We start from the raw sequence: 17,123 nt of genomic DNA, 5'->3' as shown, positions 1-17,123 counted from the left end.
TTGAGCACAAGTTTCCTTTCCATCATTTCCAAGAAAGACATTATAAAGATGAACAATATGAGACCACCTCAATTCCATTTTTTGTAGTTTTATTTTATAAACCAAACTAGTGATAAAACAAGAAAATAAAAAGATTCAATTGCAAGATTTAAATATATACCTTTATGCACTCACCTCCCCGGCAATGGTGCCAGAAAAGAGCTTCGTTGACGGGGTGTGAGTGTCGCTTACCTAACCTTCCTGGCAACGGCGCCAGAAAAGAGCTCGATGTCTACTACACAACTTGTTCTTGTAGACTCGTGCTGGGCCTCGAAGCATAGAGTTTTGTAGGACAATAGCAAATTTCCCTCAAGTGGATGACCTAAGGTTTATCAATCCATGAGAAGCGTAGGATGAAGATGGTTTCTCTCAAAAAACCCGGCAACCAAATAGTAAAAAGTCTCTTGTGTCCCCAACACACCAAATACAATGGTAATTTGTATAGGTGCACTAGTTCAGCAAAGAGATGGTGATACAAGCATAGTAATGATAGTAGATATTGGTATTTGTAATAAGAACAATAAAAAACAGCAAGGTAGTAAAAAACAGAGCACAAACGGTATTGCAATGCTCGAAGATGAGGCCTAGGGTCCGTACTTTCGCTAGTGCAATCTCTCAACAATGCTAATCTTATTGGATCATATAACCACCCCTCAAAGTGCGATGAAGAATCACTCCAAAGTTCCTATCTAGCGGAGAACATAAGAAGAAATTGCTTGTAGCTATTCTTTCCGATCGATCTATCCAAGAGTTCGTACTAAAATAACACCAAGTTATTCTTTCTGATCGATCTATCAAGAGTTTGTACTAAAATAACACCGAGTTATTCTTTCCGATTGATCTATCAAGAGTTCGTACTAAAATAACACCAAAGCAAATTCAGATTCATAATACTCAATCCAACACAAAGAACCTCAAAGAGTGCCCCAAGATTTCTACCAGAGAAACAAAAGATGAGAACGTGCATCAACCCCTGTGCATAGATTACCTCAATGTCACCTTGGGAATCTGCGAGTTGAGTGCCAAAACATATCTCAAGTGAATCAATATAATACTCCATTGTCACCACGGGTATTCATATGCAAGACATATATGAAGTGCTCTCAAATCCATAAAAGTATTCAATCCGATAAAATGAAATCTCAAAGGGAAAACTCAATTCATCACAACAAGATATAGAGGGAGAAACACCATATGATCCGACTATATTAACAAAGCTCGCGATACATCAAGATCGTGAGATCTCAAGAACACGAGAGAGAGAGAGAGAGAGAGAGAGATATTAAACACATAGCTACTGGTACAAACCCTCAGCACCGAGGGTGGACTACTCCCTCCTCATCATGGTAGCCGCCGGGATGATGAAGATGGCCATCAGTGATGATTTCCCCCTCCGGCGGAGTGCTGGAATGGGGTCTAGATTGGTTTTTTGTGGCTACAGAGGCTTGTGGCGGCGAAACTTCTGATCTAGGGTTATTTCTGATGGTTTCTCTATTTATAGGAGTTTTTGGCGTTGGTTTCACGCTAAGATGGGCCTCGAGGTGAGCACAACCCACTAGGGCAAGCCCGACCCCTCATGCGCGCCCCGGTGTCTTGTGCCCTACTCCTTCACCTTCTGGTCCTTCCATGAAGCTTCGGGGGTCTTTTTGTTCCAAAAAAAATCGTCAAAAAGTTTCAGCTCATTTGGATAACTTTTAATTCTGCACAAAAAACAACACCACGGTAGTTCTGCTAAAAACATCGCCAGTCCGGGTTAGTTCCATGCAAATAATACCAAAACCATATAAAATTATTGTAAACATGGCATGAATACTTCGTAAATTATTGATACGTTGGAGACGTATCATTGCCATCGTCACCTGTAACCTGTAGGCTATCTCTATGATATTTTACATTAACGTGGCAATCTCGTGGCTCTAGTCATCATGCTGTGACACGCATGCCACTTAACATTACAACATATAACCATCTCATACATAAACTCATTAATTATCATGACGAAGGATATACCACATCATATGCATACCCTGCAAAACCAAGTTAGACGTCCTCTATTCAGATTTAGCAAAATTTTAGTTATGCAGTTAACCAGTTTTAGCAAGTAATACTAGCTACCTACTTCCACAACATAGGCAATATTTCTTGATGCTAGATTGAGTTTCAGGATGTGTGAAACAAGAGACTTAATTAAAAATCCCTAGCTATGCGTGACCCCCCCTAGAAGATCTTCCATCTTATGCACCCTCTTGCGTACGCGACGGTTTATTTTTCTCAACTATGGTGAAGCCCAAGGAACTGTTAGTAGATCGTCGACACCCAGAGCAGATCGATTGTCAGAACCTTGTGAAAAGCTACACCATGCTATCGATGAATTGAACTGAAGCAACACTCAAGGGAATCATAGCATGAACATCAACCCTCACAATCACATGTGATCTAGATCACAACCTGCACCTACTCATAATCCTGCTCATGATGCCACTGTAGGGAAACATAGTAGAAAACAAAAAAAAATTGCACCTACGACCACGCAAGATCATATGAAGATGCATAACGGGTTGGGATCACGACCGTTACCGTCACTGAGTTGCAACAGAAGAAGAATGTATCTGTGTAGATCATACTTGGAGTCCCTCGAACTATCGATGAACGATCCCTCATACAACCCACGAATAGTCCCTCGAACCAAAGACCAAAAGCACGACCTCTCTACTTGGTTGCAAGCGTGTAGCCTCAATGATCCGGCAGTGGTTCGCCGTCCAGAGCTAATTGTCACCGGAGAATTAGAGGGAGGAGATTAGAACCACACTGGGCTTCTAATTATGAGGACAAGAGGATTGTCCAAGCTCTAATTAGTCAACTAGGACCAACTAGAACATGAACTAGAGGAGGCTCCAAAAACTGTGTGTCTGGTAGAGCAAAAAAACCATAGTATATAAAGGTTGAAGGAGTAGGAGAGGGCAGCCACCAAGGGGGGAAAAGACCCCCTTGGGGCAATGGCCATAGGGAGGGAGTCCATCCAATTCGCCCCCTCCCATAAGGAAAGGGGGCGCCTTCCTTACTTGGGCCCTTGTGGCCCAAGTTGCCTTCCACCTCTTGGCCTTTTAAGCCCAATGATATTTAAATTAAATATAAAATGTTTTAAATACCTCTAGAACATTATATATATACATGTCCGAAAACATCTTCCACCTATATATAATTTATCGGTAATACCCGGTATTACCCGATACTCTCCGAAACCCTTCCGGTGACCCCAAAACGCTTTTGGATCCTCTCGGAACCATTCTGAATATTCATGAAACAATTCCACAAATATATTCTCATTACTCCTATCCTACTAACACTCAACAGATCGTGATTGCCTTACGTCAGTGACCTCATAGGTTTGGTAACCCATAAACATGAACGAAACCGCTCGTTCGATCAATGACCGGCAATGGGACCATGGACATCCATAACAGTCCCTATGAGCACACAAATGATATTCAAGTGAACCTTTGGTTATCACGTGATGTTCCCTTTGCTTTACGACACTTCACAAAACATGGGATGCATCGGTATCCTCCCGAGTCATTACTATGCTCGTTATACCGAAACCCTAGTTACCGATTTTGTTCTTCTTTTCGTTATTGTGTTCTGGCATCACCATGACGAAGTCACATGTGTCTGGCTAGACGATGATTGATGCCGTCACACTAAGAGGGCCCTAAGAATATCTCTCCATCACCAGAGGAGCAAATCCTACTCTCGAGCTATCTGGCCACTTGAGAAACTTTCCGATGAACCTGTAAGTTGTCTTTATGATCACCATGTTACAGGTGACGTCTGAGCAACCCCAAAGCCCACCGTACGATAAGAAGTGACCATGATACTCTCATGGTCTAAGGAGAAATATCACATGTTAACACTCCGTGTTATTACAATTTAATACAAACGATATTAACTCAATCCATAACAAACAAGATTGGGTCGATTCAATATGATCGTTCTTCCAACGTCATAATCTCAACATTGTTTTAGGATCGTTGTTACCCTTAACGATATCCTAAGATCCGGAAAACGTGATCACCAACAACACTTGAGCTAGTCTTAGAGGCGAGACTAAGAACCTTTTATTTTACTATTTGTCATTCCACACGTGCATATGAGTTTTCCATTGAATCACATATACCAAGATCATAGCAGTTATAACATAGAATATAAACTCTTTAATTATGAATATGGAAATATAATAATACAAATATTATTGCCTCTAGGGCATATTTCCAACATCGTGCACCACCCTCAGGGAATACATCGACCACCATCGGGGGTGCTTGATGGTGGAGAAGGGCCGAACCAATGTTCACCTCCTACAATCACCCATGACAAGACATACTATGTGAGGAGCACGAACGTCGGCTTCAACACCACAAGGGTAGACACTACCGGACCGCTTCAATGCCGTCATGCGATGCAGCTTCTGGAGCATGTCGTGGCAAATTGTCAAGTCAGTGGTGGCTGCCTATGGCCGGAAGGCCAGGAGGTTTGAGGGGCCACCTTGGTGTACCACGCCACTACTAGCGCTACCGACGTAGGGCATTCACATCAACATGGAGCCGTGCTCCCCGTCGAGAGGTGGTGTCCGCCTCCCCAAGCCTAAGCCACAAATGGGACTCCGCCTATGCTCCACCGAAGTGGGGTGATGCTTTTGTCAAGCTTGAGCCACAAGATAATGTGATGACGTACTAATGCATCGAGCGAGAGCCCTATGACCCAGGGGACATGTCGGTCTACGTTCGCGCAATCTATGATTCGACGTTGACTCGATCTTCATACACGCACCACCCTGACAATCGGGAGGACCTGCCGGAACCAAGTTGTCCCGCGCATTTTGGTGGCCGAGGTCTGACATCATCATCATGCCCTCCTCCTCATCCGACTAAGATTAGTTTAGGTTTAAGTTTAAATTTTGGTTAAATCCCTATAAATTTCATAATATTTGAATGAAATCCAAGTAGTTTGAATGCACTATGCTTCAATTTATGAGCGCAAAACATTCAAGTAATTTCGATCATTTTTACAATGGTTTGAATATGAACTAAAATGGCCACCTAGTGATCAACGGTGGTCTACTACTAGTGGTGAACGCACCAAAATTTGGCTCGCACTGCATGCCCACATGATCCCATGTTAGAGCATCTACACTCGGGTGCCCCATACCACCATTATGCCCAGGCAGCCCGATCATTGATCGGTCAAAAGAACTGACCCAAACCGACACCTCATACCGGCCTCAAACGTCCGTGCTGACCGTCACCCCTCACATGTAGCCCAAATCTGGAGTGGGTATGCGGAGGCCTAGGCCCATCTTCCATGTCATACCACACTGGTCGGACCCACCGTAAATTGCACTGAAAGGACCTAGTCCACCAAACCCACCGTCCTCCTCTTGCGTCCGTCCACTATTTCCCACATTTGAGTCGTCGTCATCCCTTCTCCCCCATTCGCGTCGCCAGCCACCATCCGTCGGCCTAGATGTCGTCCACATCGTCCCCAACCGCCACCTTAGATGTTGCCTTGGCCTCATCCGTGGGTCTCCCGTCCTTGGCTCCGGCCTGTAAGCCAGAGAATGTCGACCGGACGGACCTACGAAGGAGACAGTACAAGAGGGAAGCAACATCACAGGGAATTCCTTTTGTGGACCTCGAGGATGATGTGTCCCCTCTTCCCCCCTCCCCCCCTCCCGAACCCCAGACGTCCGAAGGTGACTCACAAGGTATGCGTAAAGTTCAATATTGGCACACATTAAGTTGAGGTGATTTGTGATGTTGTGCCAATGGATGTGTGTCGGTTGCTATTGGGCCGTCTGTGGCAATACGATCGCAATGCTATACATGAGGGGAGGTCCAAAACTTATGTGTTCTGAGATGTTGGCATCAAAAGCATGCTGCAACCATGGATAACAATGCTTTTAAGATTGATCATGTGTTTGTACACAAGGACATTTCAAAGAGTGCCTCGAAACCGAGGATGGTTTTGCTTGAAGGGGGGAGAGGATGATACAGTCACCCCAGGAACTCTTGTTGTCCCACCATTACAACCAAATAAATTTCTTCCAAGCGAAAGACTGGCTTTGGAAGCAAGATGCAAAAGTATATGGTTCCCGCTCTACGTCATAAGAAGACAATGTGTGCTATAGAACATAGAGGAATCTTATGTGTGATGCTTGTTCCATATGCTACTAAAGGGAGATGGTCAACTGCATCATATGCTCTACAGAACTTTGTTCAATTGCTCCTCAAATCGTGCCTCAATATGAGAATGGAAGTTTGAAGGCTCATCTTTATTGCACCATCAAGTTAATTTTCAATATGAGATTGTGCCCAAATTGGGACCAACTGATCAGACTTGAGGGCCCACTTGTCGCTCCACAATTTGCCGAGAAAGTAATTTGTAACAAAGCTGTTTGATCTAGATTCAGATAGGTCATATATACAATCTATAGATGTAACGAACCATACGGACCAGGCCCCATCTTTATATAATTAAAGAAAAATTTCAATTTAATCTATATCAAGTATGTTGGTCACATTGGCAAGATTACGAAAGAATGAACTCTATGTGTTACATTGTGTGAGTACCGTCCATCTTGGTTGCCCATGAGTTCAGCAGTCCAGACAGGAGGTCAAGCCTCTTTCTAGCCGCCGCCTCCTCCTCCAAGAAAAGCTAGGGTTCGTGCCTCTCGCCGGCTCCGCCGCAGGTCCGCCTCGTCTCCGGTGGCCCTAGGGCCATGGGGTGTGGTGGATCCTGGCAAAGGCCGGCGGGAGGGCTCCGTTGTTAGTCGTTCCTTCAAAATTTGTTAGGGTTTGTGTCCTACTCAGGAAGACGATACGGTGGCGGCTCCCTGAAGATGGAATAAAGGTCTCCCCGCCTAGTCCCCGTTCCGGTGGTGCGTCTAGCATCGTTGGTGGGCGTGTGGAGGTGTGTCTCCCGCGGATCTATCCTCGGTGGATTTGCTCGGATCTGGTTGTGGTTCGTCTATGTTCGTGTGTCTTCAGGTTGGATCCTTTCGATCTACGTTATTCTTCATCAGCGGCGGTTGCTGTTCTGGTGCGCTGGTCCTACGGGGCCTTAGCACGACGACTTCCCGACTGTCTACTACAACAAGTTGTGCCCGACTCCGGCGAGGAAGGGGTGATGACGGCGGCGCGCCTTCGGCTCGTTTCAGTGATTGTAGTCGTCGCTAAGTGGTCTACGGATCTGGATGTAATTTTTATTATTTCTAGTGTTCGTTGTACTGCTGTGATAGAAGATGAATAGATTGAAAGTTTTCTCGAAAAAAAAAACAGTCCAGACAGGAGGCATTTCTCGAGATAGTCTCCGTACTTAGTTTAAATTCGAATTTTGGAACCGGAGATTAATTAATTTTTATCCAAGCAGGGATTTGGAAGCCCATGAGAGGTGTGGTGAAATGGTGGGCCTAGCGACCGGGCCCAAACCCTGACGCGAACGGCGCGGTCGAGCGAGCATCGCCGATCCGAGGCGGCCACTGCGCCCGTCTCACTCTCTCTCACCCGCACTCCCACCGTCCCACGACGCGATCCCCTCTCCCGTTTCCACCCCCCAACTCCTCCTCCCCTCCGCCCGAGAAATCCCAACCATTTCTCCTCCTCCGCCTCGGCACGCGGCCGCCGGCACACGCTGCGCAGGTAAGCCCCAGCCCTCCCTCCCCACTACGCGCGCCTCTCAGACCGGACGCCCGCAGCTCGCGTCGCTCGGGCCTCCGATCAAATCGAGCAGACCGCGCTCTCCTTCTGCCAGATCTCGATCTCGCGCTAGGGTTCCTCGGCTCGCGAGCTCGAGCGGGCGTTAATTTTTTCATGTTGCTCTCGCAGGAAGTGGGAAAGGGCGCGATGGAGGATGACTCGCCAGCGACGAAGACGGTGAAGGGCGCCGTGACGGGTCTGGCCGCGGGCACCATCTGGGGCACCATCGTCGCCACCTGGTACGACGTGCCCCGGGTGGAGCGCCACGTCGCGCTCCCGGGCCTCGTCCGGACGCTCAAGATGTGCGGCAGCTACGGGGTCACTTTCGCCGCCGTCGGAGGGCTCTACATCGGCGTGGAGCAGATTGTGCAGAGCCAGCGCAAGAAGCGCGACTTCGTCAACGGGGCCATCGGCGCCTTCGTCTCCGGCGCCACCGTCTATGGCTACAGAGGTTAGATACAGGCTCTCGCCGTCCTCCAAAGTTGCGCTTGCAAACTTGGTTTATATACCCTGACCACCGATCACACGTTGATATTTGCATTCTCTAATGGATAGTGATAAACTGGGGGATTGCGTCATTTCTCTGTGTTTCTGGTCAATATTCAATGCAGTCATGTGGGTATCAACCTGCATTGTGTTCGACTGGTACTGATTATGATAATAAGATGATCTATTTTGCACGAACTGGGTTCTGTTAGATCGGTGAGTTTAGTTATATTTTGAGGGATTATCATTGATGATGTAAGGCGTCACAAGAGGAGATGCACCATGACTGGTTTATTGAATAGCATTGCTTGCTCTCCAACAATCACTGCCATTAGATCACAGGTTCAAATCATTCAAACTTTGCCATTTTGAAATGCAGTTCAGCTGTAAGTACTTGTTCCTATTGCAGCTTGATGAAATGATTTTTGCTAGGTCCTTGTATCAATGAAAGTTTTATTCATGCCATTGGACACAGTTTCTTTTGGGAAATATTTTTTTGAGAATTATTTCCACCCATAATAATAGAAGTTTGTTGGTAAACCTGAATAAACTGATGGGCCTTATACTTATATAGTTTAATCAGATGGTTGTTACAATCTTAAATACCTTGAATGTGTTCCTCCTTTTTAAATGATATTTGGAGAATCACATTAAATGAAAGAGTGATTAGCTTATTTAAGGAACTGTTAATTAGATATCTCATATCTGGTGCATTTTGGATTGGTCCATCCTAATATTGGATGATGGCATAGTTTATGCTCCTATATGTAGTTGGCTTCTGGTGACTACACAGTAAGAGCTATTGTGTGGACAGATACGGGTCAGACATGTATAATGGATTTCACAATTCACATTAGACTTGCCATGTTTTCGTAAAATGGGTTCCCTGGCTTAGCTCTAGTCGTATTAAGCTAAAGGCCTAAACAGTTTTACTCTTACTGGGGATGGTAAGCTAAGATTCACCGAGAATAGTGTTTGAATCCAATTTTGATATGTAGTATTTTTGGAGTTTTTGGGTACTATGGCTTCCAGAGATATACATTATTAACAAATTCCAGAGGTTTATGAAATCATAGCATGGTAAATACTAATACTAATATTTAAGGGTTTTTCAAGTGTGCTGAATACCTTTTAAAAAAACTGAAGTTAAGCCTCCAAAGTCCAGTACATCTCTTGATGGTCATGTTTGCATCCACTTCAGTTTTATGTTCTTTTTTCTTCATAAATAAACCTAAAGCACAGGAAAAGGAAGCAGATCATATTCCCTGTGTTAGATATATTTATTATATTTAACTCGAAAAAGTATGTGGGTACAACTAACTGTATGATTACTTATGCGCTCGATTTTGTGTACAGACCTTTATCGATATTGAAGTTATTATGAAAACTTAAAACTTGAATGTAAGTATTGTTGTTGAACATGGGCTTTTAAACAACAAATTGTTATCTTAGCTACACTTTTAGACATAACACTATACTCCCTCTGTAAAGAAATATAAGAGCGTTTAGATCACTAAAGTAGTGATCCATAGTGATCTAAACGCTCTTATATTTCTTTACGGAGGGAGTACTAATTACTGCAACTACCAAACACATTGGACTTGTCTCAATACTGTGAAAAAACTGTGGTTCTCATAAATACCTTGAAAGTGTTCCTCCTTTTGTAATCATATTGGAGAACCACACTAAATTAAAGTATGATTCTCCTGTTTGAGGAACAGTTACTTAGATATGTCAGATCTGGAGCATTTTGGATTGATCCATCCTAATATTGGGTGATGGCATAGTTTATGCTCCTATAGTCATTGGCTTCTGGTGACTACGCAGTAAGAGTTATTTTGTGGACAGATACGGGTCAGACATGTATACTGTATTTCACAATTCACATTAGACTTATCATGTTTCCGCAAAATGGCTTGAAAGTGTTCCTCCTTTTGTAATGATATTGGAGAACCACACTAAATTAAAGTATGATTCTCCTGTTTGAGGAACAGTTACTTAGATATGTCAGATCCGGAGCATTTTGGATTGACCCATCCTAATATTGGGTGATGGCATAGTTTATGCTCCTATAGTCATTGGCTTCTGGTGACTACGCAGTAAGAGTTATTGCGTGGACAGATACGGGTCAGACATGTATACTGCATTTCACAATTCACATTAGACTTATCATGTTTCCGCAAAGTGGTTTCCCTTGCTTAGCTCTGGTTGTATTAAGCTCAATGCTTAAAAATATTTTCCTAACCAGGGATGCTGACCTAAGATTAACCAAGAATAGTATTTGGATCCAGTCTTGATAAGTTATATTTTTGGAGTTTTTGGATACTATGGGTCCCAGAGATATGCCATGGACAGGGGTGCGTGGAAGTTAGCTATCCACGTGCCAGAACAATGACTAGGTTTCAAGATCTTCTGGGTTTCAAGTCTAGCCTACCTCAACTTGTTTGGAACTGGAAGGCTTTGTTGTTGTTGTTGTTGTTGTTGTTGTTGTTGTTGTTGGGTTTCAGAGATATATGTTATAGAAAAATTCGAGGTGTTTGGATACAACAAACTCCAGAGTTTTATGATATCATAGTGTGGTAAATACTAATAATATTTAAATATTCTTGGAAGTCTGCTAAACTGAAGTCAAGGGTACAAAATCGAGTACGTTTCTGGATGATCATGTCTGCATTCACTTCAGTTTTATCTCCCTCTTTTCTTCAGAAATTAACCTAAAGAACCGAAAAAGGAAGCAGATCATATTTCTACGTTAGATATATTTATTATATTTAACTAAAAAACATTTCTGCGTACAACTAGCTATATGATGACTTGTGGACATGGTTTTACCACTGCGCAGGCCCACGCTCCTTATTACTATAACTTGAATGTAGATATTGTTGTTGAGCATGTGCTTTTAATCAGAGTAACAACAGATAGTTGACCTTCCTACACTTTGGACATAACACTATTACTAAATATTGCAACTATCAAACACATTGATCCTGTCTCAATACTATAAAAAAACTGGTTCTCATAAACTGTTGTATTTCATGGGAAACTGATCAATAATTGTTGTTTACGAATATTGAGATTTTTAAGTACTGAATCATCCAAAGAGGGCCTGTACCTTTTTACCTAACGATTAAGGTGCAGCAATGATGTTAATAAGCCATTTGCCTTTTAATGAATCTGAATTAGATAGGGCTAAACTAGATCTTATCCTCTGGCAGCCCATTAGACTCATGGAATCGGTTTGAATCATGAGATCATTATTTATGTATGTTTGCCATGCCATAAAATAACACTGTCCTAGTGGCATGTATGGAGCACGAAAAAAAACTAACAGAGTCCAACTCTGGTGTTTATGTAGCATGTTGCATGGCTCCTGATTAATCTGCATAATATCACGGATTCTGTTTATGCAACTTGAAGAACCCAAGTGGTATTATTCCAGATCATGCATGTGGGCATCAGAAATATGAATCCAGTTACCGCTAAAGATCCCTTACAGAATTTTGATATTGGATCCAGTGACAAATAGTCATCTAGGATATCCCAGGCAGATAGATCATATTCCACAAATTGTCAACATTATTTCAATCAGGCACCACTGCATGCGAATCCACTAGTGTAAGTCTTGGTATGTTGTGTCCCATCATGTTAGTTTCATGATCATGTCGACAACCTCTGTATTAGTGCAATTGTATTCATATCCATATGCATATGAACCAGTATTATTGGCTAGGAAGACTTCTAACTGTGCCAATTGACAGGAAAGAGCATTAAGTCTGCCCTCATCGGTGGTTCTAGCCTGGCATTCACATCTGCCATTCTGGACGTTGGCGGTAACACTACCAGAGTGGACAATGGCAAAGCGTACCATGCATACACAACGGAAAAGAAGCCCGAGCCTGTGCATTGATCAAGGTTGTCTACTTGTAGCACAAATCATGCAAACCAGCTCGGTGAATTTTTGAGCTGATGTGTGCTGTTATGTCTGTTTTGCTGATGCACCTAGTTCCTTTGCAAAGCTGTAGTAACTTGTTTTGCTCGAGGGCAATACAACAGACCTGGAATAAATATCTTGCTTTATTTTGCTTCATCATTGGTTACGATAATAATCACATGTGACACAATATTGTTACCCCAACCCTTGATTGAAGTTGCGGTTTTACGAAATTTGTTCTATTGCTTCAAGCATCAAACAAAGAGTCAGAAAGTCTATATTTCTGTTTGTAGTTGCTGAACTATGCTGTGTTCGAACTTTATGATGATTTCACATTCAGCTTGTGTAATATTCATACTTTAGTATCATATACTTCGATAGTTCGATGATCTGTTGGGAAAACCTTATAACAGCTGTAATATCAGGTAGTATTCATTCCTTTTTTCCCCAGAATTCTTGCAGTCCACATTTGACTACACCCGTAATAGGATAGTTTTCTTTTGCGGGTACCCGTAGTAGGGTAGTTGCATGCTTAGTAAATTCATGACACCAGTTATACAACGAACTGGGGCTGCCAATGCGTGATAATAGGATAGTTGTACTTGGGTTGATGAACCCCCTAGCTATCTTGTGTGTATTCTCAACGATGTAACTATTATTCCCTCCGTTCCAGAATAGATGACTCAACTTTGTACTAGTACAAAGTTGAGTCATCTATTTTGGAACGGAGGGGGCATTTGATTGTCAATGCCTTTCCCACAAAAAAAAAATGTAACAAATGTACCTTGTCCTAATTGTGGATTTCGTCTGCTCTATCCTTTGCCATTTTCCAGAGGATCTCTTATCCCATCATTCACTGACTTTTTATCTGATTTTGTTTAAGAACATTTCTGTCAAGATGGACGTTTGATTACTGCAAATTTCAATTTTTTTGAGAAGTTTTTGAGAAGACTGCAAATTTCAATTAATCAATGTGACTGGCATACTAGTTACCCATTTAGCAAAGAAGCCTGGTCCTTGGTTCTGTTGTTGTTCAGGGCCGGCATCAAGGCCCTGCATTTGCAGCAGGCCTATTGTAGTAGTAAGGGCCTCCATCTCCAATGGCGTACCTCAAATAGCTCGCAAATATCTGGATCGGTTTTTTGCCATCCAATGCGATGCCGCGTTATGTCTGCATGTCTAAATTTTCACAAACCGAAAGCAAAGCTGTGGGACGTTTATGGAAGTCTAGATGTCCGCTTGACCAACAAAAAGCCATCACGTATCCCACGCCACAACCCCTCTCTCCTCTCCATGAGATTTGGCCCGCTGTTAGTTTTTTTTAAGTTAATAGAGGCGAACATTTGAGGTATAGGATTGGATGGTGGCTCCCTTATTCGGGTCCGCGGACGTTTAGTGTGTCCGATTTACAGCGTCGTTGGAGATGGTCTAATCTTTTCAAAGAAAAACTATGACTTAGGGGCTGAAAACAAAAACGTATTACGGTATTGGTAACTTTTGACCCGAAACAGAAGTCGGCGAAACATATGAACATGAGATCTAGTTTTGAAAATCTCATCGTGGCGAATTTTATGATGAAAATAATTTTTTAGGATGTACATTTGGGCCATAAACCATTTTGAAACTCGAATTTAAATGAAATATTTTAGTGAAATTAGCATTTTTGTCTTATATGCATGCATGCATGCACACTTAAATAATTTAGAGAATGCACCTAGTAGGAAAAGAATCGTTGCTTTGCAATAAAAATCGATCAAGGATCGACCTCACCCTTCGTGGAGCTTTGCTACACGTACAGGATGTTTACAGGGACGAGGGGGTTACAGTGTGATATGACCGTTTTTAATTGGAATTAGCAGCGGCACGGCCCCACCCCCATTGAATTCAGCTACGCAAGAAAATTAAATTGTTTGGTACCTTACAAAAATAGGGTGTGTTTAGAATTCAGTCGACCGAGGCTTAACGAAGTCTCGTCAGCATGTTTTTTTTGCTACAAGCGGCAGGGTTGGATGCTACAAACGGCGATGAAAAATGTTGCGATGGTATTGCAAGCAAAACCAACAAATGCTACAACCGTTAATGAAAGATGTTGCAACCGGTGAGATGACTTGCTAGTGTGCTACAACCGATGAGGGATGACATGCTTCAACCAACAAGACGAATGTCGCAATCAGTAGGAAAAAATATTGCAAACGATGACAAAAATGCTGCATGATCGACTGAGACTTGGTTAAATCTTAGTCGACTGATTTTTAGCAAGCCCGAACAAAAAAACGTGACGTTCGTCAGGTATCTTGGTCCAAAAGAGAATACAACCATACAAGGCAAAGCAGCCGTGATACTCAAAAGAAAAAAAAAAAGGCAAAGCAGCCGTGGGCAAGTTTCATGGCACAAATGGCTACGAAACAAGCCCTACCCAGCCCAAACAACAACCGAAGAAGAAGCCAGCACGAGGGGAAAAAACAACCGACGACCATCTCACGTAGGTGGTAGCGACAACACGGGCGACTGAACCACGATGACGTCAGCCGATTGAGTAATACAAGTAGTTTTTTTTTTTTGAGGAAAACTACCCAAAATACAGCCAAAGAAATTACTCGGTGCATCAGCGGACGGAGCTCTCCCGGCACGTCCGCAATCATCAGGCAGTCTTCATACCGCCTAGCTCTGGCCGCTAGCTCATGTGCTAGCCGGTTCTGATCCCTCTTGACTGTCCTGATTTGGATTGAACTGAATGTATGCCATGCATTTTTTATCGACTGAGCCTAACTCCCAACACGTAATCGTACATGTAGGTAGATATGGATGGGATTACTTGGTGGGATGATGGCGGCTAGAACTTGTTGCTGTACCAAAAGACTCCCTTGCGATCCTCGGGCTGGACGTAGATGCACTCCTTGGCCGAGCGCCATGTGGCCCTGGCGAGGGGGTTCGATTCGAACTGGTAGTACTTGCCGAGGATGGGCTTGATCGCCTTGGTGGCCTCCATGGCGTGGTAGTGCGGTATGCTGGAGAAGAGATGGTGCGCGACGTGCGTGTCCGTGGTGTTGTGGAACACGCGATTGAGGATGCCCAAGTCACGGTCCATGGTGGCGAGTCGTAGTCGTAGTGCGGCAGCGCCGGGTGGGTGTGAGCCAGGTAGGTGATCACGACCAGCCACGCGTTCACGATCAGCAGCGGCACCCCGTAGACCCGCACCACCCACCAGAACCCGAAGGCCGACGCGAGCTTCAACAGGGCGAAGGAGACGGCCAACACGCCGACGTCCGAGATGAAGACCTGTGCGCGCTCCAGGTCGCTGTACAAGGGGCCGTAGGGGTCGTAGTGGCAGACGAAGCGCGGGTACGGGCGGCCGGAGGTGTTGAGCGCCAGGTACATCGGCCACCCGAGGGTGAGCTGCACTACGATGTACCCCAGGCGCCCCACGGGGTTGTTGTAGATGTAGGGGGTGTACCACGGCAGCGCCTCCTTCTTTGGGACGTACACCTCGTCGTGCTCCAGCGAGCCCGTGTTGGCGTGGTGGCGGCGGTGGCTGTACTTCCACGAGAAGTAGGGGACGAGCAGGCACGAGTGGAGCACCAGGCCGACGATGTTGTCGAGCAGCAAGTAGTCGGAGAAGGCGTGGTGGCCGCACTCGTGGGCGAGCACCCAGACGCCGGTCATGACGCAGCCCTGCGCGGCCCAGTAGAGCGGCCAGGCGCCCAGCTGTTGCATGGTCGGGAGTGCTGGGATCCAGACCAGCGCGGCGTACAGGAGGGACGCGATGATGGCGAGGTCGTAGACCACATAGGAGAAGGACTTGATCACCGAGCGCTGGAAGCAGTGAGGCGGGATTGCCTTCCTGATCTGGGCCAGCGTGAACGCTGGTTTGTCCGTCGGCGCGCGCTGGGAGATCTCACCGGCGCCGGCGCGGCCGAGCAGCTCCTGCTTCTCCCGCTCCTTCTCCGTCATTCTGCCTCCGGCACCCATGGTGCTGCTGACAACAACAAAAAGCAGTGGTGATCAGACAGTGTGTATGAAGGTACATACTCCCTCCGTTTCTTTATACAAGGCCACTATGAAAAATACATTTTGCATCAATACAAGGCCACTAACAGTAACCGAGGTAAAATTCAATGATGTTTTCTCGTAGTAGCAACTTGTTTAATATTTGCATGCATGTAGTCATAATAACACTGTGCTACTTCCTTCTCATTCCTTCCTTGCATGCATGTGGGTGTATTAATGATCTCAGATAACAAGAAAAAAAGTTGGCTTCCAAAATAGTCATTAAATTTTACCTAGGTATATGTAATTTGAGTTTGTGGTCTTGTATAAGAGAATGAAGGGAGCATATCATTCGAGAACGAAGACATATATGCTTGTCAAATGAGGCTGCGCTGAATCCTGTGTGTTGTGTATGCTTGTCAAATGAGGCTGCGCTAAACCTGGCTTGCAAAATGAAATAAAATAAGGTTCAATACAGGTTCAGTCAAATTTTAGACCGAGTAGAAAAACGACAGTTGTACGTCAAATGGGGCTGCGCTAAATCGGCATTTCCCCAAAAAATAATGACAGGTTCCAATGGACCGGCTTTCATTCATGACAACACATGGCATTGATTAGGCTGAACTGATTGACAAGCTAAGTAAAAATGAACCAAAACTTTAATTCAAGTCTTTTCATTTGAAATTCAGCCAAAAATACAACTGCTTGAACACTGTAGGTCGTATACGTCAACAATGTAAAAAAGAGCTTGCAATCCAATATGAAAGACATTCATCACCCATGATGTTGCAAAACAAAAATCCTAAACTGACTGGACTGAAAAGATCAACAAGTACAGAGAAAGCACTACGCTAGTCACCATATGCCGCAGGAGACACAGCCACACCGCTGCTGATCCATGCTACCCAAGCCCGCTCTATCTGCCTGTG

At 44.3% G+C, this 17,123-nt stretch overlaps 1 protein-coding gene and 1 pseudogene across 1 annotated transcript; one reads left to right on the top strand and one right to left on the bottom strand.

Moving 5' to 3' along the window:
- Nucleotides 1-7,530: 7,530 nt before the first annotated feature.
- On the top strand, nt 7,531-12,363 carry LOC123138004 (outer envelope pore protein 16-3, chloroplastic/mitochondrial). Its single transcript, XM_044557893.1, has 3 exons — nt 7,531-7,733; nt 7,920-8,241; nt 12,035-12,363. Exons 2-3 carry the CDS (start codon nt 7,938-7,940, stop codon nt 12,181-12,183), a joined length of 453 nt encoding a protein of 150 aa, XP_044413828.1. The 5' UTR covers nt 7,531-7,733; nt 7,920-7,937; the 3' UTR covers nt 12,184-12,363.
- A 2,449-nt stretch (nt 12,364-14,812) lies between these two features.
- On the bottom strand, nt 14,813-16,257 carry LOC123134417 (fatty acid desaturase DES2-like; annotated as a pseudogene).
- Between the last annotated feature and the right edge of the window lie 866 nt (nt 16,258-17,123).

Source organism: Triticum aestivum, chromosome 6B, assembly GCF_018294505.1.
Source record: "Triticum aestivum cultivar Chinese Spring chromosome 6B, IWGSC CS RefSeq v2.1, whole genome shotgun sequence".
Classification (NCBI taxonomy): domain Eukaryota; kingdom Viridiplantae; phylum Streptophyta; class Magnoliopsida; order Poales; family Poaceae; genus Triticum; species Triticum aestivum.
This window is presented reverse-complemented; position numbering and strand designations above follow the sequence as displayed.

Coding starts and splice junctions, on each gene's coding strand:
- LOC123138004 (XM_044557893.1), top strand. CDS start 7,938: ATGGAGGATGACTCGCCAGCGACGAAGACGGTGAAGGGCGCCGTGACG. Junction 8,242..12,034: donor CACCGTCTATGGCTACAGAG/GTTAGATACAGG, acceptor GCCAATTGACAG/GAAAGAGCATTAAGTCTGCC.